Genomic DNA, 24360 nt, shown 5'->3' with positions numbered 1-24360 from the left:
TCTGGCACTCTTCTAGGGAGTGTCAAAGAGGTTCAGTACAAAAGAATGCCAAATGTGCTGTTGAATATGGTCTCTGCAAGCCATTATGCCTGATGCATTTCAGGGCATGCTACATGATGGCTATGAAATATCTCAATGTGTATGACGCCTCACAAATGTGCAAAGACTGGATCCTTTCTAGAAGGACCAAGATGATTCTGAGCCATTCAATTGCTACCCAGTCTTTAAGAGATTCATTCTGCAATGGAAGGTGGGGCTGTTGAGAGCTCCCATGTAATCCCTTCTGCAGTCAAGCAAAGGCTTCAGGGTCAAAACAAAGTTAGAAATGGCATTGACATGTGTTACTTTTTAAATTATTATTTAATCTTACCTGAGAAGTCCCTACAGCTCCCGACTGTGGGCCTGTTTGGTAATCCACATTACTGAAACAGTCAACATTAAAAAGTCAGTTTCTGGAGAAGAGTTATTTTAAACCTACTTTTCAACATAGATCTCAAATATTTTTATTATCAGAAGTGTTTTAATTTTCATTAACATACATTTTGATGGATTACATCAAGGAAACTAAGAGAAGAGCAGAAACATTTTCATTATTACAGCCATCATCATATTGGATGAAATGAAGAAAATGAAACTATAAAGCTTTCAATACATAAGACAGTCGTTAAGTGTCAGAAGCTACTTACCTTGCTAAAATTTCACTCCTCATCTGCACGCTGTAGGTCTACTCTTCCCTCTGAAGCCTTTGATGTAGGTATCAGACAGGGTATTAGAACAAAAGCAGCACTGGTGTAACAGATTTCGTACTGATGGGGAACTGATTATTGAGGTGAGGGCGACTGGGGTTTAGTAACTGCCTATAGACAGTATTTTAGATATGCAGCACAAGTCAAAAGTTCGCTAATACGAAATATCCCCAAATGAAGAAATATAATAGATCACAATTATCCCATTTAGACTGTCTTTTTTTGAATAAATCTTAGATACAGGTTTATACTCATTTAAGAGCACACTGCTGTTTCAGCATCGGGAACTCAGAATTTGCATGTGCTTTTCCCAGTTCTATCACATAACGCTACTGAGATATTCACAATACCATAAATTTTTTCTCTCAGCCACTGCTTTGGGATTGCTCCTGCATGAGGCAATGGCTCCCTCTTCTCATGCTTGCTCACTGTATTTCCATACATCTTCGCCTACAGAATGAGCTGCTTTCTATATTCCAGTCAGTCGTTCTAAAACATAAAAGAAATTCTGCAGAGTCAGGTAGTGAGCAACACAAGCCACAGTCTATCCTTGGCTGTAATGTGCATCTTCAACAAGCAATGAATTACTTAAATGTTTAGCTATATTATTTGACCTTAAAACAGTTCAGCTCCTTATCCCTTTCCACAATGAAACACTTTTCTAACTGAAAAGAAAATGAAAGATATATTAGCACTTTGCTGCTGGCTGTATTCTTGTATGAGGTCTCTCTTCAGCTTAAAAAATGGCTTGGACTAATTTTGTGTTTTGCTACATATAAAAACTCCCACTTTTTTAATATGAAAAAATACACTTTCATTTTTCCCTTTGCAGATCTCCTTTGAGCAGCCTCTTTGAATGTTTCAGAATAAAAATTGCAACATCTTATACACTGAAACTGTTCACCAGGTCCCCAACATGCTCTATCGTGTTATACACATCACATACAACCCGCTTCTTCTAGAGAGCAAGATAAAGACATTCAGTAAACGCTAGTTTTGCACAGCAGCAACAGTCTCTTGTACCAGTTCAGGGAGACAAGCAGAAGGTTTTACTTCGGATCTGCATGTTGTCCTTAAGTACCAAACTGAACTAAAAATGAGGAACTGAAAGAGGCAAATACCAGTGCAAAGATAAATATTACCTATGTAAGGATATGTGTTTCAGTAATAATGCTCAATTTAAGTGAAAACTAATAAAAATATTACTTACAAGTTAGCAGCATGGGTTCAGTCTTCTGTATTCAATTTATTTGCTGTTATAAATAAAATGTACCTCCCCACAGTTCACAGTTCATGCCAAAACACTATCATCTGCTTACATCTGGATATCATCGGTTTACATTTTTGTTACCTAACATTCTCACTTACCAAAACTGAGCTTAATACAAAAAAAGGGAAAAGATAATCTTTTCAGCTTGCTTATTTCATGCATCTGTGGTTTGGTTTCTCTGTTTCTCCCACAGATGTGAAGCCCCCTCTCCCCACACTGTGGTTCCTTCACATGCAAAAAGACAAAAAAACCAACCCAAAGATGAAGTTACAAAACCAAGGCAGCAGTTCATACTTCTTACAATTTCAAAAGGCACGCTCAGTTGATGGACTCACTAGCATATGCCCCTGGTGAAAGACAGCAGGAGGTGTACCCACAATGAAAATCATTCCAGTTGGGAGGCAAGGAAGAGATTAGGTGCCTTTCCCCCACCTGTCTTCTCACTCTCTGGGTTGGAGGCCCTCTCCTGTAAGCAGCAGTCCAAGAGACAAGAACATAAGGAAAGAGGCCAAAGGAGTCCTTGACATGTTTCTTGATTTGAACAACAACAAAAAAGCTTCAAAGAACTCTCACTGCAGCCACTAACATGCACTGCAGAGAGATGCTGTAGCCCTTAAGTATTTAAAGGCAAGGAAGTATATGAAAGACAGAAGTCACAGATAAATGGTGGAGCTAACGAAGGAGAGCGCCAGATTTGGCATCACTAGCATTGTTGTAGACAGAGATGCAGCTGAAACAGGGGTGAAAAAGTCTGTTCCGAGAAGAGGCATCTGAACCAAGAACCACTTGCCTCTGTCTGTGCCTCTCCACCTGCAGTCTCAGGCTCCTGCCTGAGAGCATGGAGTCAGCATTCGAGTTAATAAAGCAGCTCATCAGAAAATGTTTGCCAGAAACTGATGAGTAACAAAAAGAGCTTTGAAAAGAACAAAAAAAAGGAAAACAGAAATCACCAGCTAATTATTTCTGTGTTTCTTTTTACACTATTGAGCACAAAGTATTTCCTCAAACTCAGTACTCTGGAAATAAGGAAAAGGGGGGGTACAAAAATGTACTTTATTCCTTCTCTTTGTAAATACATTTGAAATGAATTGTTCCATCAAGGGGGGGGGGGTCGGAAAGAAGGAGCTCAAGTCTCACAACCTGACGAGCATTTCACAACCTGACCCCCAGCATTTTCCACCGAGGGCTGCATGATCCTGTTCAGTAAGGCTTAACAGGCTTTAAAAGGCACAGAAAGTAGAGAAGTGACACCAAATGAAGCGCTAACGCAGTACAAGGCTTTGCATGCTACTCATTCATTCTTCATTTTTAGTTTATCTTCCATGTAGTCACTCCTTAAGAACCAATCTGCCTGAAGACTACTGAGAGTGAGTTTACATCTATCATATCTGTAAGTATAGACACAACAGAAAAAAAACCTGATAAACTACCATGGAGAGAAAAAACACATCATTTAACACAACAATCTCTGAAATCAAACATAAATCTCTTTAATGAACTGTGTTTTCCTGCTAGTTTTTGGATTCCTTTTGTACCAACACACAATGGTATATTTATACACTACATTTCAGAGGTTCATCAAAAAAAGCTACTAAAATTCCATCTGATCTCAGCATCATTCTGAAACAGTCAAATTCCATGTTGCAAAACCTCATTGCAGTATCAATGCAGTTTTTTGGCGAGAAATTAAAACTTCAGACACGTGCCATCTTTTAAATCATTTATTTCAGTAGGAAAGATTTTTGAAACCTGTACTTAATTCATTTGAACTAGCTTATGCAAACACACAATTTTCACACACACACACAGAGAATAAAGTATTAAAAAAAGTTGAAGAAAAAGGCTAGAGGACAGCCAAACTGCACATCACTCAATGAGATCATAGTGCAATCCCTCTATCCCTATAACGCCTCACACCAGCAGGGAATATTAAAAATGGCTTGTGTTTACTGCATGACAACCTTCATCCCCCTTCCAGTGATGGTTGGTCCTTAGAGGATTATTATAAAACATATATATGATTTCCTGGTGCTTTTCACACTTCAGTACAGTAGTATTTGAATGGATATGCTCCTGTACACAAGGAGCTAGAAGTGCCTGGAAACAAGGCACCCTAGAACCCTTTTTATTTCAACATTTAATCGATTTATACTGCTTTTCCGTCTCACCTGTGAGCAGCTTTGGAATGGTAAGAAATACCTTCAGGTAATACATGTCAATGCCAGAACCTACCCAAATAAAGAGAAATAATATGCTAATCAAACACACAAAGGAAACAGAAGATTTACAATGCTTTTAGTCATTCAAGAGCAAGATCAGGCTCACAGCCACAACCATGCCATCATCTGCAGGAACTTGCATTTCATTACATTTCACACACCTTTTTTCTTAGCAACATAACTTCCAAGAGAACTTGTCAGCTCTGCTCTGCAGCAGGCATGGCTAAACGAAGCAATGTGTCTTTTCTCCTTTGACCTGACGCTTCTATTGCCTTTGAAGATTCTTAGGAAGCATAAGATGAATTTTGAAATTATCCTTCCCTTTCCAGCATCTGAATTGATAAACACTTTAGTAAAACTGCTTGTTTTATAAGGATGTGCTCTGAGAAAACAAATATTTAATTGCTTAAGAACACCACATTCTTTCTTTCATTTCCCCTTCCAAAGCTTATCAAGTCTTGCTACCAAAACAATCTCTAGGAGTTGGTTCAGTGAAGGACAATACTCTCTACATAGCATTGGGACTAGAATATACAAAACTGAGCTTATGGGATATTAAGAAAGAATAAAATTTATCCAAGCCTTCTCTTTCCGCAAACATTTTTTTCCTGTAGTATTTATTTCACACTAACAAAAAGCTTGTAAGAAATTAAATCTCGTAAGAATGCTCTTCAATGTTCAAATCAAAATGGGAGAGAGAAAAGCAAGCTCCTTTCGAATAATGTGAGCTCTCAAGTTCATGTGGTCTAGACCATGACTTGGACTACCCTTTCCAATTCCCCTCCCTACTAAATCTATTTAGAGACACACCAAAATAAAAATAAATTAATTTTGAAGTCCAAGCTACTTCTGATAAAAGCTGAACGAGCCCAAGCTACCAAATACCTCTGAATTTCTCCTAAAAAGAGGGTATACCAATACAGAAAGAAAATACTAAAGCAACTTGAGCCACAACTATTTTACATTGACCAGAACAACTAACTTCTGCAGAAATGCAGTGACTGTAAGGAATGTTACCCCCTGGCACATGAAGGACACAGTATGCAAGTCTGCCATGGTAGTACTCTCAGGACTGAAATAAAGGAATTGGTCTCCAAGGTAATAATAAGGCACTGACAAAAGTTCTCCTTAAATCCAAGCACTCACCCTCTTGATGTACAACAAATTAGAATGATGGGTTTAAAAAAATAAGGATACCCTCTACAAATTCAATGTCCACTCGTACAGATTCTTTTAATGACAACTCTCCCAAGCCAAACCACCTTATGCACAAGCCACTTTTCGAGAAAAAATAAAGAAAAAGGGCAATACTCAAATAATAACAAAATTTTTAAAGCGTGTCCTCCTAGGGAGAATAAGCAATTAACTGATGTGATTCAGTACCAGCCCTGGTGTCTTGATGCTTGCACCAGCCAGCATACTACAGCTGGCCATGGAAAAGACTGGAACTATTAATGCTGGTGAGTTAGCATACCAATAAAAAAAAAAAGGACAAAAAAGGAAGAAAAATGCCACTGACAGAGCCAGAAGAAACAACATGTCATTGATTTATCTTATCTTGATTTGGACAAGATTTGCTACAGTTAACTAAAACCACAAGATCAATTTGCCTTTTATCAAAAGGGACCTCACCTCCTCGAGTGTCTCAGCAGCACAAAACACTGCAATTACTTCTGCTGGAAGGGAAAGCATTTCCTTTTAACATTTGTTATGTCTGATACTAATAGAGGAGAACTATTGTTGAAAATGTATAAATGCAAACAGAGGAGGCTGATGTTGCAAGAAAAATTAGATTAGATGAGTTTACTTCTAGTGAGGAAAACATAACTAATAAAATCCTGCTGTGGTTTTTTATGGTTTCCTTTGCTCCCAGTATGTTTTCAAATATGCATACTTCTAGAAACGCTTTTCTTGGTAAAAGTTCAAATTCTGCAGTTGGGTTTTGAGGAGGAAAGTTAATCAGCTGATTCCCCAAGAGACACTGATTCCTCAAGCAGGAGGCTGAAACATCTGCCTAACTAGGGGGCTGCTTAATAGGCCAGCTGCAGAGTTGACAAATAATATCTGCCATTACAGTATTTTCCTTTTCAGATCTTTCTTAAGTAGGATATGATTTTCACAGTAATTTAAAAGAGCTAACTAACAGTAACACGATTTTAAAGCTGGGTGCTAAAGCTCATTCATTAAGTATTTATGTGCATTCATTTAGTATTTGTAGTTTTAATGCCTATAACTTGCACCTAAATACTTAATGAATCATAATAGCCTGAGTAATATTCCTCTGGCATGAAATGTCTGCAAAATGAAATATGTGTCTGGGATGAGCTATGTTTACTCAAATTATCAGATTTTTTCAAAAATAAATCTCCTTATCTGCTTTCTAAGAACACGGGAATAGAAGTCAGGTTTGAAAAACTTAGCCAGAAGTAATACAGATTAAGTTAGAAAGATAAAAGTTAGCAGTAAGTATTCAACAACCAGTGCAATGTTATGTATTTCTAATGCAGTGCACCAATTTCATACACCATTTCACTCCCTGTTGTTCAATCTTCCCCAAGACTGTCAGTTTAGCTCACAAAGTGGTCAGCAGTCAGCAGGTGATTAACATTTACATGGGAAGTCTTGCTATGAAGATCTACTCTGAATACTTTTTGCTCATATGCCTCCAAAACAGGGAACTGTAAGAGGCATCTTTAGTTTCCAAATGAAAACATTAAGAAATAAAGTGACAAATACTAGCCGAAGTATTTCAGCAGTTATTAACAAGATAAAGAATTAGAGCAATACATTAAAAATAAAAATCAAAGCAAAACCGCCAGCTATCTGAAGTAGTCTGGATGACAGTCTTACCTGAACACCATGAGCTCGTTGCTGTCCTTGTTTTCTCAGCAGTGAGTTTAATTATTTAATTTATTAACCCTCTTTTTAAAAAAAGAGCATTACTATGTTCTTTACAGTGTATTTGACATGCCTGAGTCTTTCCAAAGCTTAGCTGAGGCAGCTTTCCCTCAGGGAACAAAACCACCACCTCTTTCTGAGCACCATTTATCTCAAAATATGTAACATTTCATTATTTCTGTGTTGCTCTATAGGACTACGTGGCTAAACAGGAGATAAACAATAGGAAAGTACTGAACTACTCACTGTAACAAGTGCCAATAACGTTTTCCGTGTTGTCACTAATCACTCCAGTTATTCTGGCTGCACGTTTTAAGAAACTCCTCCCACAATATTTAATCTCTCCCATGAAAAACAGCCTATCTGAAGGTAAAAAACAAGGAAAAGTAGGAGGCCTAAGAACAATGAAAGCTGGTGACAGCAACAATTCACTAAATGATGATTTGTGAACTGTTTTCCCCACCATCTTCCTACCATAAAAACATAACTCAAAACACCGCTGGAAAAATACAAAAAAACCCCAATAATAAATGACACTTTCTGACCTGGCTGTCTTTAGCAAAGCTGTGTGATGTCAGGCTGTAGTTCCCAGTTGCATGTTTCCTTTCACTAACAGAAGAACAGATACAGTTATGCTGCAATGAAGCTAGAATAGCTTATTTAAAATTTCAAAATCCACAGGCTATTATCCACAATGCTTAAAAAAGTACACACATTGTTAAAACACACTTAGTTGTTGAGAAGAAACACACATTAAGTAATTTTTTAAATGAAAAAAACAAAACGAAAGTTGTGCAAAGTCTACTGCGGTAACACTGCTGGCTATGAAGATGATGCCTTTACTATACACCCAACATGGGTAAACTTGGGAGATGTGTGAATTGCAGAGGGATTCAGCACCAGCAACCCCTTCCCAAAATGCATGACTTCAGGATCAGAACAGACTATTCATTCCCCATCACAACAACAACAACAAAATTGCAAAGGGACACAAATTCCCACGGTGTTTGTGGTGTAATTCTGACAGAAGCATCCTTCTACTTGTGAATTGTCTCCAATTCACAAGAACAATTCTTGGAAACATAAACCAGCCTATTACCCTTTACTCTACATCACCAAGTGCGTGGGGCTTTTGTGTTTTGGTTTGTTTTTTTTACCGTGAGATTGGATTATCCTTCTTTTTTGCCCCCCTCTGAAATTAATCATTTCCATTAAGAGATTAATTTGACTCTGGAAAAAACCCAAAAGTGAATTTATAGGCTTCTACTCAGATGCAATAAACAAACTACATTTTCAAAATAACAACTACGAGTAGAAACCTTTATTAGTCAGAGAACTCTGCCACAGACTGGTAGGTAGCTTCTTTCTTTTTAAAAAGGAGTATTCATGGTGGAATCTGCAAGCATATTTATGGCCACTAAACCACAATGTCAACGGAACAATTTCTACTTTTTCACAGACGTCACGGTTCTGATATTGGAGTCATATTTTGGACAATGTTTCCTTGCTTTACAAAGATCATATTTTTGAAGATTAAAGAAAGACTCATCATCCAGGGAACTATATCTAGGTGACGTCAAGGAAACCCAAATAAAGCAAGAATCAAAGTCTTAAGCATAAAACACACACAAAGCATAGCTCCTTTTTTACAACCATATTTTTTTTCTCTGTGAGTAATTTCAGTGACCAAGAACTACTCCTGTCAAGGATGGAAATTTCATAGTCCCACACCTTTTCTCTCCTTAGGTTATCCTACCTTCTAATAAATTAATTATTTGCCTGAAGATCAAAAGAGCATCTGTATGTAAGGTCTGCTTTAGGCCATGTTATCAACACCACACAATGTCAACTATGTTGACCAAGACAGATAACTAAAACCAATTATTGCCAACTGAGAACATGAAAGCTTGAATTTGTGCCTCTATCTTTTTAAAACATAGATCTCAAGTGATATTATGAAACACCATACACTAACAGTGGTCCCCAACAGATACCCAGAGAAGTAAAATGTCTCAGTGAGCTACACCCAGGTGTTGGTTTTTTTGTCATTCAACTGTTGTATGTAGGAGAGTGACAGGTGTAGAAACAAATGGGAAGAAAACACTCAGTTCTGACCCAGCAGTGCTTTCAGTTTTGTCTCTTCCACACACACACACCGACCACCCAAAACACGTGAACTACATTTTTAACCAGGAATTAGGTAACAACGTACCAAAAGTAATTTTGGTGTGTAAGTGCTCAGCCTTTTTGCCACTTGTAGGAAATACGGCTCCCACACAGTACTAAGGTTTGCAAGCTTACTGCTGTTTTAAACTTGCAGTTGTTTCATTTTTCATACTTGTAGGTCTGTGAGAAATTGCATTGCTCCAGGCTAAGTGTGCCCGGGACAAGCTCCCACCAAGAACACCTGGGATAGTCTAAACAACATCTCTAGAACATGTAGTACCTCTTTTGCCCGGTTCATACATAGCTTTTGATACAACTCTTAAATACCAGTCTACTTGTTTTCTTAAGAATGCCTAAAAAGGTGAGTTATTTTCAAAATTAGTATAAAGTTAAAAGAAACTCAAACTAGCTACAATCTATTTAACTCAAGCACAGCACCGCCAGAAGTTTCACACACACTATTTGGTGTTTCATGTTGTTTTTCCTTTCACTCTTTAAGGCAGTGGTTTCCACAGGTCAGTTCAAAGAATATAACGAAGCATGGTCCATGGCAATTCATGTTGCAACTCCATTTTTAATTTGGGGGACTCTACTCCCCAACCATTAGTGGTTTTGTTCAGGGCTCCAGAGTTCAGAGATCGAGTTGACAGGCTCTGTTCTGGCACAGAATACAGCTGGCACATTTTTCATCAGGACCTCGTTCTCAATTATGAGATGGTTCAAATTGTTCTTTTTTTTTTTTGTTTTGATTTAGCCTGTTATTCAAAGGTCATCAAGTTGGCAGGAACCTGAAAACAAAAATATAAATGATAGCAGATTTTACTTTGGGTAGTAGCTACTTACATTCCACTGTTTCACAGACTAGCCACCTGTTTAAATGCACATCATTAACGCTTGCTCTACCTCAAAAAAAAGGGGAGGAGGAATGCAACTATCATTCAGCAGTACACAGGTACTTAGAGCTGTAGAAAACCCAGGTATAACCAAAATATTAAACTGCTGCGTGGTTTATAATTTTATTATATGGCCATAGATCTTATTAATTTTGATGACATTTAAGATTAAAGTTGTCAGCAAAACCACCTTAACATGATAAATCTCAGCACCAAACTACACAAGCAGAACCTTCTCACTGGAGTCCCAGCTAGAGAATTCTTGGCACACAGGTCAGTGATTGATGTAGGCCCTCTAGTATTTTTAAGAGTAATTTAAAAAAACGAGGCATAAACACTTGCCTGGGCTTTTCCCATAGGAAATGTGAATGCCTGCTGCAGACATCACTCCCTTTCATGAAGATTAAAGCTAGTTTGCATTACTTTAGTTTAGATCCCCATTTTCTCCCCATCAGGAATTTGCCTGACAGCAACATCTCTTGTTTACTCAGGTTATTAAAGAGCCACCACATTCCTGATGACTGTCAATAAATACCCAGTTTGGTCAGATTTGAAGGCAGCATTTCTTGTTTTGCATTTACCATTTACCTGTAGAAGCAAGAATGATCAACTGGGCTAAAGTTCCACCGTTAAAATTAAAAATAGTATCTATTAAAATAGTCCCCAATATTATTCAGCTGGTTAGGTGTCTATACTCCATCGAAAGCACATTTAAACATCCAATCTTTCTTAAGCAGCCACACTGTTAACAAGCAAACAAGATCTTCCATTTTAAACAGTACCATAAGGCATCTCTCTAGGGAAAGCACTGCTCAGGAGTCAGATCACAATCAAGAGAAAAATTTCACAGGTTTTGTTTTTACTCATTTGGTAAACCAACCTTTGTAACCTACTGTTTGTGTGAAGCACCACTGCTTCCACGGGAGCAGCTATGCTGCAAGAACCCATATAGTACAACTACACAACATGCCAGAAAACAAAATATATGCAACAAATTATGGTAGCAGGGGTTTTGGCCTTTTAGTGATAGAGGTTTTTTTCCATTAATCCTCCCCTCCTTTTTTTCTTTTAAAATCTCCTATGCTTATCTTCACTTTGCTGTCTTATTTTCCAGAGGAGGCCCTGCCAAGATCCTTAAGCCTGCTGCTTTTGCACAAGGCTAGGGGCTGAATGTTTTAAACAAGTTTTCATTAAACAGTATTGTTAAGCCTTATTGAGTAAAAGCTGTCCTCAGAGGGCAGTTTCCAGGCTTGCCTGGAAGTCACCACTTTCTTGCAAACTCTTTGCCACTATTTGCTGCTATTCCCACATTCTCCAGCCAGGAACACAATTTCCTCTCCTTTGCACTGTCTCAACTACTTTCAAGGGAGCTACTACAACCCTCCTTACTCCTTAGATTTCTCTCAGAAGCAGAACAGAACAAGAAAGCACAGAAGGATCTGGAAAGGTCCTTTTGTTTCCCCTTGAAATTCAGCAGTACTTTCGCTCCGGGAACTCCATAAACAAATGTCCAAAGGAAAAGGAAGATTTCAGGAAGACAGAGTGGCAACTTAAAAAGGATTGTGCTGATGAAAACGGTCAGTAAGAATTTATATGGGAACAGAATTTAACAGTGGTTGGAGCAGTCTTATCTTCCTTTTTGATTCATGGAAGATTTTACTTTTGCTTTCAAAGTCTGCCAAATGTACCCAGGACTAAACTATTTTTTTTTAATACATTTCAGAAATACATACAAACAACAGAAAACATGCATGCCCAGACCTGACAAAATGGCACTATGGGAGAGTTATCTGGAATTGATATTGAATGCTACGGTTTACAGATTTTTATAGAACTGTAAAACAGCCTTTTAAAATAGACAATGACAAAAATACTGCCACTCAGACAGATATTTTAGAGCATTCCTTCCATTTCCCAAACTGCTTTAAATTAGCCTCAAGATAGCCCCAAATCTTTCTTCATTACCACAGAAGCTCTGAGGACTCGTTTGCAAAGGGACAAACAGCAAAGCTAAGGCAAATCAAAAAGCATGGGAAATCAATGTTCAGGCTGCTTGGAATAGGTTGCTCTTCATACAAAGTGATCACATACAGCTCAGTCACCTTGAAGATTGATCAGTTCTGAGCTCTTAACAGCTCATATTCCTTTTCAACATCTTGCTCTCACCTGTTGTCTGTTGCTTTGGCAGGCAGCACTCAGGTGTTTAAACCAGAGCATTGCATTCATTCTATTTCCAGCTTGAAATTTATATGAATTTCCTAAGTGAGAAACGTAGAGAAAAAACTGATAAACACAAACAATACTACATACTTAAATCCTATCCATATTCAAATAACTGAATAAAAACATTATGAAAAGATTTAATAGCAGAAGGTTCATATAATTTTACACTTTGTCTGGCATAGGTGCAACTTAATTGTTTGACTTAGCATGAGAGAAGTCTCGGCTCGCCTGTCTTCCTTTCCAACATTCTAGATTTCAACTAACACCAGTGTCAACTAGGAAAAAGCAAAACATGTCTCAAACCATACAACAAAAATGGTTTTTGTTCATTGCCATTATTGCAATTTGTTTATAATATCATTTCGTAATTTTTTAATGAAGTGCAAGATAGCACTGAAATGCACACTAGAAAGCTACATTTGAAAATATTTGAAAATTGTTGCTAAACATATTGATACACTTTAGACTAGTATTTTCAGCATCTGGTGTTATACAGTGCTTGCTTGGGTTCAGAAAGGCAAAGTATTACAAAAACATTTCAGGTTGCTGTGGCTGAGTTTAAGCTGACAAGCACTTATAATTTATACCACGTATCAGTGGTGCTAGAATAGATGCCTGGAAATAAAATATACTATGACTTGAAGTAGACAAAGCAATAAATAATGTTAAGCTCCTTTACCAGAACTTCTAATGATGCTCCTTCTGCATAGTTTGAAGTGCTACAGAAAAGTAACAATTTTTTCACAACTTAAACTGAACCCAGGGCGCTACGTTGGAGAAACAGAAATCAAGGCTTCTCTGCAAAACAGTCAAGATCTCTTTAGTGGTTGGTTTTTTTTTTTTTTTCCCCCTGGTAATAGCACTACATTTGAACAGACTGTTTTGGTTTTGTTCTTCATTTAGAGAGAAGAGGGGACAGTCAAGTACGTAGTGTAGGCTGAATATTGATTTTTTTTATTGTTACTTACATTTTCATGTATGTGAAAATGCCTCTGAGTGGTCTAAATGTAGTTTAAAAGAACGCAGATTGATACTTCCAGAAAAATCACAACTGGACTGTTAGACTTTTGAGAGTTGTTAGAACTTAATGAAGACTCTAAGGAGTCTCCACAGACAACTGTTCCCATAGCATTCTAAAGGCAAACTTGACATGTTGGAGAGCAGTTGAGTAAGTGAAAGGTAACATCCTTCCAATTTCATTTAGTTGCTTATGAATACCTCAGCAAAGCAAATGTTTATTCTGGGGATCACTGCACTCCTGGTGCTAGCATTGCTTACCCTTCTCAGAATCAGTCAATAAGAAGAGATCTGGATGCTCAGGGTCATCTGCCATCATCACCATCCAGCCCACCACTGACACATTCTTACTCGGCGTGGATTTGAACTGAAAATACAAGTAGAGATGTAAACTGAAGTAAAACAAGAAGCTTCAGCCAGACTGACTGCACTGCACAGAACAAGTATTCAAAAGGGTGGTTCTTCTCAGTGACACTGTTAAAAGACACAGAATAACTTCTAAAGGAAGCATAGCACTTCATAAAATTAAGAAAGTTTATGAATTTTATAAGGAATTTCTGCAAAGAGCACTTACCACAATGAATGATATTCAAAACAAATTAAAAGGAGCACCATAATCCCCCCAAACGTGTCAACAGACTTCTAAACTGCACTGTATGAATACACTAGCATTCCTCACCACATTATTGCACGAGTATGTATACTATAGTTTAAAAAAAGTGCCATAACAAATGCAAAGCTAATCCCTCCACCGTTAACAAACAGAAGAATTAAACTTGTCTGTGTCATAACTATTCAAAGTTAACATACATTTATTATTATAATAGCCTGTAATTATACATAACATGAGTCCTGGGGACAAGATGACACAACTGTGCAATTAAATATTATGACCTGATGAAGGAAATGGATCAAACGAGGGTGTAGATTCAATAAACAACTGTGCAGAACACAACGTGCTCATTTACTGACAAGGTGTTCAAAATGATGGGGTTCTCCTGTTCAAGGTGTTACTCACACACTGACATATACCTTAAGGCCTCTAAGCACAATACCTGTCTCTGCTACACTAGCCCATCTCCTGACAGCTCCTTGGTCCCACTCTCCTTTTCATTCACCTCGTCAGCATTATTTCCTACTTCTCAGGCTTCTCCCCACAGTTCCAGGCTACTCGCCCACTAAATCCAACTCATTTCCAAACCTTAAGCTTCCTTCTCCCTGGTCTCCTTGCTTATGTATTAGTGGACCCTCACAATTCACCCCTCATTACCTGCTCAGGCAGCCCCACTCACTCCCCAATACCCAATTCGTTCAGTTTCTCCCAAGTCTTTAGTTACCAGATCTCCTCTTCCCACATTCATGGGTCTAGCACAGACTTTTTGCATCAATCCCAGCACTCTTGCCCTCTGCAGTGCTTCACCTCACTTCTCTGCCCAGAAGGTCCAGCTCTGCTATATGCTGGTCATTATCAGATGTGTCTTCCTCCTGTCTGGTGAAATCCCTGTTCTAACCTCTTTATTAGCACAGTAATTTTGACCCCCCTCAATCTCATTATTAGAAACCATAAGGCTAAAACAATCTCAGAAACATTAAAATTAATTTATAGTCCTAGAATACTTTTATTCTTCATACTAATGCCACGTAGCAGATTTACAACATTAAGCATCAAATGTCTTTTGTTCAATTTTAGAAATATTGCTTTACCATTACAAATCTAGAACTCTGGTTCAGCAAAAGGCAGTGTTACTGCTAGCAAGTTTGAGGGTATCACAAGCAAATAAAGAGTTTGCAAGAATATTCTCTATATGGAAATATAATTACTTTATGAATAAAATTCCAGTGCAAGTCTAGTGCCAGTTATTCTAATCTATGCCATAGATTAACTGGAGACCTTGAATGCCCAGGTAAGTTTATCTGTCTGGGACTTGTGCAACAGGCTACATTTTAAACCTCAGTTTAAAATACATTAGAACTTTAAATGAACAAATGTTAGACCAGTATTTGAAACAAAAAGTATTTTAACCAAGTTCAAAATAATTTAAGAGTCCAGTCTCTCTGTATCTTATAAAGTTTTGACCACATCATCTGTGTACTGCCCTCTTTATGTCGCTATAGTTACACTTGCAGGAACCATTCATTCCATCACAAGCTCCTACCAGTCATGTTCAGCTGACATTTGTGTAACGTCAGTGGAAATCTAAAAGCTTGGAAACTTTGAAGGGATGCTTGGACAGATAGCTGAAGTGTGAAAGTGATGATGACTGTACTCAGGAAAGACCTGCCTGCCAAACTTCAAAATGGATTCCCTTTTTTTGATATTACCATGGATAAAACTGTGGGAAAACACCTTTCCTCATAAAACCCATAGAACCACAGATACAAACTCTACCGCCTTTGGGAAGTGGACAGATTTGGTAACACTTTGTAAGAAGAGGAAGTACATTATAAAGCTGTCTAAAGGCAACATTTAATCACAGTGAGGGCTGGATAACGTAACTCCTTTCCCAACAGAAACTAAAATTTCTTTGAAGATTCTAGTCAACAGTGAAAAATGTTAAGGAATTTTATCTGAAAGAAGGAATAAAGACAGGGAAAGGGAATAAAATTAGGATATAGCTCATGAGTCCTTAAAAAAAAAAAGTAAGTATATATTCAAGACTGGCTATGGACCCACTGAAGACATTGCCTTGAAAAATAAGATGACACAACTTACACTTAAAAGGGACCTGCAAAATGCAAACTTCCAAGTAGCCCTACAAAGCATTAATAGGTCATTTTCACAGAGGTGGAAATTTGAGCCACAAAGCGGTTTTAATAGGTTACAGATCAATAACGCACCTCTTGAAAAGCACTCATTCCTAGAATTTCATGAAAATAGCACATTTGCACTTCCCTATAGTTATATATCATAACAGTACATATACAATATGTGAAATTACCATGCCACCAAAACTGCTAGAGCTCACTTGGTTTTTTTTTTTTTTTATTTTATTCAAAACAATTAGATAATCATGGTACTTCTCCAAAAAGTAAAAAGCTCCACACAAGGAAAGTGTTTCCTGCCAGCATCAATCCATCATCACGTGAAACACATGTCAGTTTTCCATCCCCATGCACGGCTGGATTTGTATTCCATGTTTACACAGTCCCCCAGGGCAGTTCATTCTCCACTGATGCACAGAGCCTTGCTAACAGCAAGTCTGCTTTGTTAACATGAAGGGAATGAAAGCTCCATTGTAATTTAATGTTCCTGGTTCCTCTTTGCTTTTCTTATACAGGCCACAGGAATGACTCTCTTACACACACAGAAAACTACACAGCTCTGGTGCTAGGCTTCACATAACTAATTTTTGTTGTTGTTGTTCTGAGCTTAAAGGCATTTATACGTAGATCTTTGAATCAAAAAACTCTGAATTACTCTGTGAACAGACTTTTCACTCCAACCTTTTGGCACCTACAAACCTCCTCCTCCTCATCTCCTGTTTAGATTTTACAACTTTCTAATATTTAAATCATTTTCTCAGTCGCTGAATATACTTCCTAGAATGCCAGCATTCTTTGTCAGGGTATTTCAGTGAACGTCCCTGAGCAACAACTACCAAGTTTTCTAGAGTGTCAATAAATGGGTCTAATTCTAACTATAACCTGCAATGGAAGGCTTGGAACGAACAAGGGTTCATGCTCGAGCATGAAGCCTCAAAAAGTCTCTGTTGCTTTTCCAAGTACGTAGAAACATGGAAAAATCTCTCATGCATGCTATGTTGTCGCAGAAATTGGCAAGATTCTTCCAGCCCAATCACTATAAACAGTTTTTTAATGGGTGTATTCACATTTCTCAGTAATTTTAAGTTGGCTATTTTTACTATTGTCCTTTTCTAAAGGTGTGCCAGTGCTATAGTTTTATCAGAGAAGCTGGCTTGTGGTTACTGTTTCAGCACATGAGATAAAACCTTAAGCATTCTACACACACTCCAGAGCCCAGAGATGTGGTACAGGAGAATCTGAAAGAAGTTCACATGCTCATTATACACAATTTTCCATTACTGTAGTAATAACTGAAAGCTCTTCACTGTTTAGAATACAAAGCCCATTATATTTAGTAGTCTTTCTTAGTAGATGCAACACAAGAAAGTCTTTCACGTCCAGGTATCTACAGCATCCTCTTCCTTTGGACTAGATTCACATCTAGAATACACACTATACTGGATGCACTCCTTTGTCTTTGACCATAGGCACAAGAAGAGCTGGCTTGCTCGTGTCTAAAAGGGAGGGGATTTCTTGTCCTTTTTGCTGGATTACACTGGGATTTTTTATGAGGTAATTTTCCAAAGAGGTTGGCTATTATAAGCCTGGAAGAGCTTTGAGTGTCAGCACATTCCAAGTCCTCACTCTCAGCTGCCTGAAGTAATAGCAGCAGCAGAACAGTCAAAAGCATGCCTGTAATCAAGACACATTTACCAGGAGAGCTCTAGCCAGGAAACTTTATACAGCAGACTTTTTAATTGCCAGTGTTCCTTTCCATGTCACAGAGGTCTTGAGAAAGGAAGCTGAAAAGACAGATGTTTACATGGGTCCAGAAGATGCTTGGAATATTTCACCTAGGTAAATCTCAAACGTATCAATCTTTGAAAAAGAAACCTGCTTCAAATTAGACAGCATCTCCCTTTTAATCCATTTCATCTGGACAGTAACAAAACAAAACCTAGATCTAGCCTCAAATCTCCTTACTTTGCAGAACGGATCTCTTAGGAATATCACTGGACAATATTTGTACAGTGAACATATACTCATGCACTAGCTATCTACAGATGGTTGATCATCCACAGTTTATTCTCTCTCTTGATTAACTTTCTTTCTGAAAATGCAACCAAATGTGAACTGAAGCATGACACTTAAGTTATCTTCACAGACTCCAGCACAAAAGCTGAGGCTTTGTACAATAACCCTGTAGTGAAATAGATGGAAGTCTAAGCCATCAATAGCTAGGCTAAAAATACAACACAAGCAGACTACCTGAACAAAGTTACTGATCACCTATTTATTATTAGGCTGTTTAATAAACTGGAGCTTCTCTCCCCAATTGCCCAACCTCAGCCTTCCAACAGCAGTTCCCAAGTTATCGCCCACCGTAATTTCAGCATAAAGATTACACTCTGTGTTATAATAACCTTTAGAGCAGAAGCACATGTGCATTCCCTGTGAACTGTTTGTTTAAATAAAAGACAATCCCAACTGTAGCTAACAGGTATTACGTTATTTTAACCATGACTGCACCTGGGAAACCAAATCAGAGACCTGAGCTTCATAACATGCTTTGCATCCACAAATAGAACAAAATATGTTCGCTGCCCTGAAAAGCTAAAAGACATCAGCTGTGAGCAGACAAATCCAAGGTTGCTCTGGATAGTTCAGTCCAATTTCACAGAGCCAACTGTTAAAAAAATAAACCTGCTCTAGCAGTCATTGCTTTTTACTACCGCTCTCCCATCTCCCTTTCCTGGGAACTGCACTGCTCAAACTCTGTTCAGTATTTGCGAGCCGTAACGCTGGCAGGCTTCTGATGGGCAATCCTGCCAGCATTATGGGCTTGAAAGTCTCCTAGCTTCTATCTGCAAACTTCGTTCTTGGTCTGCTGGCACAGCCTTGGACAAAGAAACATGAGAACATAAGGATGGGAGGCAGATTTTAGCTGCTTAGGCACTAGTGTCTGTTCACTAGTATCATTGTTGTAGGTACCACAACACATCAGTGACTTGGGGAATATTAAAAGTCAGTTCAATAGGTTCAGAAAATCATTTTTTGAAGAGCACTCTAAACAGATAGGACTGCATTTCAAGACAAAAATAAAGGCTTTTGCAGTAACAGAGACTCAAGAGGATCAGCTATCAGACTTGAATGTTTACATTTGTTACCTTTTTGCTTCATTTACTTTTCCTAAAGACAGAGCAAGACCATTTAAATGATTAAAATTGTTATTCTGAAGGAAACGTATAAGCAAATGGACCACATAAAAATTCAGTATACTTAATTTCCAAACAATAAAATTACCAGCTATGAAATTTTTCAAAGTTCTCTAAGCCCATATGTTATTTAGATTGTTTTAAAATATTTATACACAATACTGAAAAAGCTTCTGATTGAATAGCTACAAGTATAGTAAAGTCTTCCATCATTCAGTACTTTGACAGACAGCGGACAAGGGAGACTTACAAATGCATATTCTATTCTTAAAAGAAAACAAAATGCAATTTTGGCATAAAGCCTAAAGGCAGCACATCAGTAACAGGAGCACAAAGTCTGACATGACAAAAAATTTCTTTCCCATTTCTCAATGTTTCCAGAAAAAACAAGCAACTAACTGTCAGTGACATAACGCCAGCAAAAGTTCTCTCTTGCTTCTTTCTTTTGCTTTAATAATTCGTATTTCTGCTCATAATAGTTTACAAGTCCGCTCTTTCCAACTACCTTTACTTTTAACGAGACAGGATTCCATGAGGCTTTCACTGATACCAGAGGCAAACGCATCCAAACACATACACTTCTCTCACGACACCCAGGCGACAGGATGCTTGGCTAACAGGCCTTCGGTCTGGGCTAGGAGTGTCTTAACCGGCAAGACAAATGAAGCAGGATCAGTTTTGATTTCACCTACCCCATCAAAGCTAGTAGGGGTGGGGCAGATGGACGATGGCAAAGAAACGATGCAAATATTTCTACAAGTAATCAGCTATTATTAAACTACTTTGAGCATTAGAATACTGTTTCCTAATGAACTACTTTCAATAAAAGTGGAAAATACTTTTTTTTTTTTTTTTGGTAGATTAAGATAACGTTACACACAAACTTCCCACACAGAAAATTCAAATATCCAGGAGTCTACTAATCAGAAATCTTACATTTCAAATCTCTACCCTCTGAATATAAAAATGTTAGGGTAAGGAAACAATATTTTGTACCAAAACAATGTAAGATAGTCCCCTTACAAGGATTCTAGAAGCACATCTCAGTTTGTAAAATTACATAAGCTTTATGCACAGCAAATGTTTTTCAGTGACAGTTGTCATAAATTAAACTGAAACACTGGCCAAGGCAGCTATAAGTAATGATTCCGAGCAGTGAATGAACTCGGAAAAAGATCCAAGTATCTCAAATTTTACCCAGTTTCTTAACAGAATCTCTGGCTGCACCCTCTTCCATTATAATTAGCCAGTGAAAACAGGAACTACACACATCATAACAACCCTGGAACATCTACAGAAAATCCTTTTACTACTTCCCCACATAAGCAAAGTATTTTTAGCTTCTTTCAAATAAAGTTGCAGTGAATGAAAGGAAAGCCAGCACCATGTGATATGCTAGCTCTCTGCTTAACATATGAAGTGTTTTGCACTCCGTTGTAGTTAGTGGATTACAGGATTAAACAGAAGAGTAGTCTGATTTTACCACATATATGAAATCAGTACACATTTATGTCGTACGTAGTGACTTCTCAGTCTTTCCACATCAATGCTTGTTTGGATTTCAAGTAGTAAACTCTTGCAAGACTCAGGTCATCAAAAGATACGACTTTTACCTTAGAAAAGCAGACAGACCCAATGACATAGTTCCCTTCCCTACAGACCAAATTCAAAGAGACCCATGACATATGCAAAGCAGATGGTGCAGCATATAAACGTGCGTGGTATTTCCATTAGGGCATATCCATATGAGGTGACTGACTGACTGGAAGACAGGATAGTGCTGACTAGAAATCACGCAAGTCCTAAACTACTCTCAGTGTTTACATCAGGAAATCACATCTTAATTTTGGCAGATGATACTGGAATACACCTGCTTTACATACATGTTTTCTCTCTGTAGCCTTCACAGATTTCGCAGCGTAGTAGAAGAGCTGGGTTCCACACAGTGCTACCCAGTATTTTGTCCAAGATGCTACCTATAGAGAAAAGAGGAAAAAAAAAGGTGAACGGATAAGTGAAACGTTTCATAATATTGAGCTGTAAAATAGCAGGCATCATCCCACAAGAACAGGACAGCACTAACTGTCCAGCCAAACCATCAGCCATGTTTGCAAAGCTGCTGTTTCTAGTTATTTGTGTAGGCCTATGAGTGCATTAAAAATCTAGAAAGCAGGAAGAACATGTGCTTTTCCTCATTAATCTGAGAAATTTTTTCTGCATCTTACTCTATGCTTTCTGCAACCCTTACTGAACACTTCATTGAGCTAAGAGTACATTTGTCCCTTTTCTTTTTCAGTTTATGTACTTACTTTATGTACTTACTTATGTACTTACTGCCATAAGGTAACCCCTACTGTCATTAATATATATTTTGATTTATAATTCATAATCAAGCATTTGCAATGCAAATACCAAGGGTTATTATTATCTATTGATAAACTGTTAGGATCCACCCACCGTTCAGGAAGACAAAACATGCTCCTCTCAAAGTTATCAGTAACTAAGAAAATTTATGTAGCATTACTCCTCTCTTCTACTCCCGAGGTTATGGATATAGCCTTATAAACTGAATAAAAGCACCAAATAGAAGAATGCAAATGCAGGCAGTGACCCCAAACCTTAATCAGCAAGGCAGAAGAGATCTTAGACACCTAAATTAGTTGCAAAAGGCCATTTTATTGTATTTACAACTGGGTAAAGGAAGAAGGTGAGAGAATGAATTAAAAATCTTACTGTAGGTTTTTTGCCTTCTTTCAACAAAGTCTTCCTCCTGAGAACACCTTGAATAGTAACTGCTCCTGGGTACAAATGAACAGCCAAATCTTCAGATTCTAGAGAGCTGAAAGGAGCATGTGAAGACTTGTGTGAAAAAATATTTTTCCTAAAGTAGTTTTCCAACCATTACCACAAAATAATGCAAACATCTGTATTTTAATTTAGAAATGTCAATTTTTTTATCTATTGGACTTCATTGTGGAAAAAGACTTTGGCTGTTACAAGGAATTGCTATGGGGAATTTACATTCATAAGCAAAAGTGATCAAAAAAATTAGTTAGCCAAGCAGGTAATCCGTAATTAAAACTCAAGACAAAACTGAAATATAAAAACAATTTTAAAAAGCAAACATTTGAAGTACATTTATACTGTTGCTGTATGTGTTAAAACCTTTCCTTCGACCCTTGCAAGAAAGACTGAGTATTTTTGTTAGAAACACGGCAATCATTAGCACATCAAAACCAAAGCATAGCTCAAACATGCAAAATCTTTAAAATGTCTGAGAGCAAGAACAGTGAGCAGGAGCAGCAATACAGAGCAGAAACCTGAACCACAGCTTTAAGGTGTTTTAATGCATCTGGTGCTCTACTAATAACCTACCCTACGTACTAAGGGCAATGGGCCAAAACAAGTGCCAGGTACAGCAGTGTGAAAAGAAAATTTCGCTTTATTAAAATTACCAAGCTGACTGGCTTATAAAGCATCAATCAGAAAAAAAATTACAACATGAATCATTTCAGTAAATGTCAATCAGAGCATATAACTAAATGCTGAACCCAGCAGCTTTCGAGAAAAGCCAAGAAACTGAACAGCCCCTGAAACCCATTTTGAAGCAAGCCAGGTTTTGCTGTTTCATCCATCCTAACATTCACGAACGTTCAAGGCAGACTGGAAATCTAGCAAACATTTTCATTGCAGCACCTACTAAGGATGATGATATGGAGACAGTTTTGGACATGGAGAGATGTGAACACGAGTTTAATTCAGCGAGACAATGCTTGCTTCTTAACGTGAAAAAAGTTTCACAGTTAATGGCCATCTGTTTCCCAACTAACAGTGCCACACAGCTGGAGACAATTTCTACTTGAATTAATCAGAATAATAACTTACATTACTCTGTCAGTTTGCAAATAATACTATATATAATAAACTGGGGCCAATTTTAATGCGTTACTCGCTTTAGCCATATCTCTGATTTCAGGGAAGAGGGGAAAAGAAATTTAATGCAGAACTGTCAGCAAAGAAAACGTATTGAATGCCATCCGCTAGCGCAAGAAGCAGCTTGGCTGTCCTCATGAGAGCTACCAACACTGCTACACAGTGGCAGGCAGTTAGAGTGCTACCCCTGGTAAAACATCTTTAAGCCTTGATATAAAGATTCAATGGTTCAGAATTTGGATTTGCAGACCAGAATGAACAAAAGTCCTTATGGTGATACAGATTAAGTCACAGAAGAAGAAAGCTTTAGGTCTGAAGAAAAAGGTCTTTACCTTTATTTTGACATGTAAGTTAGAAAGATAACATCAGAAAACACCCACTTAGTTATTAAACCAAATCACCGACACCAGAGGGAAAGTTTGACACCTCTGTGTGTGCAGTGGGGATTGTACCTGCTGGCCTTCATGTGGCCTCGATAGCCATTTCGTGACACTCTTGTCCCCGGACCGAGAGAATGGTACAACCTGTTCCTGTTGGATTCCATTATAAATTGTACGTATTACATATACTTTCATTCACACAAACAGCATGACTGCTAAAACAGCACAGTATTTTTTTTTTGTGTGCGTATCACAAAGTCACTTCTTCCACATAAGCAACTAGAGGATAATTTTATTTAGAAAAATGCATGCAAAGGTAGATACCATGTTTTTTTATTTTATCAGATGTTCTTTTTGTCAGAATTCATAATACTGAAGTGTTTTATTGGCACTGAAGAATAATACATTTTGAGAGCAAAGTCTGCATTAGCTCTTACAGATTAAATCAATGTAAAGGAACCATATTAATAAAACTTGCATGTCTTTAAAGTCTGACTTCAGATGTTACTACCAAAAAATTATTCAAATTCAATGACTATGTGCACTCACACAAGCTGTTGGGCTGAAAGGAATCAAAAGCACTGTCAAAATATGACTGACACTGCTTAAAATACCACGGTATTAAGTAACACTGAAGTAAGCTACGCAACATGTC

The 24360-nt window shown here is 37.8% G+C and overlaps 1 protein-coding gene across 3 annotated transcripts in view; it reads right to left on the bottom strand.

The window, feature by feature from the left end:
- Positions 1-9853: 9853 nt before the first annotated feature.
- Positions 9854-24360, bottom strand: part of RALGPS2 (Ral GEF with PH domain and SH3 binding motif 2) — a 117020-nt gene continuing 102513 nt past the window's right edge. For 2 of the 3 annotated variants that reach the window (XM_068416863.1, XM_068416861.1), the window contains exons 15-20: positions 23778-23855; positions 22126-22231; positions 21276-21368; positions 13694-13799; positions 12359-12450; positions 9854-10087 (exon numbers count right to left, since the gene is read on the bottom strand). In XM_068416863.1, coding sequence (XP_068272964.1) covers positions 10058-10087; positions 12359-12450; positions 13694-13799; positions 21276-21368; positions 22126-22231; positions 23778-23855 — 505 coding nt within the window. In that variant the 3' untranslated portion in view covers positions 9854-10057. The remainder of the gene's footprint in view (positions 10088-12358; positions 12451-13693; positions 13800-21275; positions 21369-22125; positions 22232-23777; positions 23856-24360) is intronic. The other variant, XM_068416862.1, reaches the window with a different exon arrangement.

Source organism: Nyctibius grandis, chromosome 21, assembly GCF_013368605.1.
Source record: "Nyctibius grandis isolate bNycGra1 chromosome 21, bNycGra1.pri, whole genome shotgun sequence".
Taxonomy (NCBI): domain Eukaryota; kingdom Metazoa; phylum Chordata; class Aves; order Nyctibiiformes; family Nyctibiidae; genus Nyctibius; species Nyctibius grandis.
Note: the sequence above shows the minus strand (reverse complement) of the source record. Positions and strands in the feature narration are given on the sequence as shown.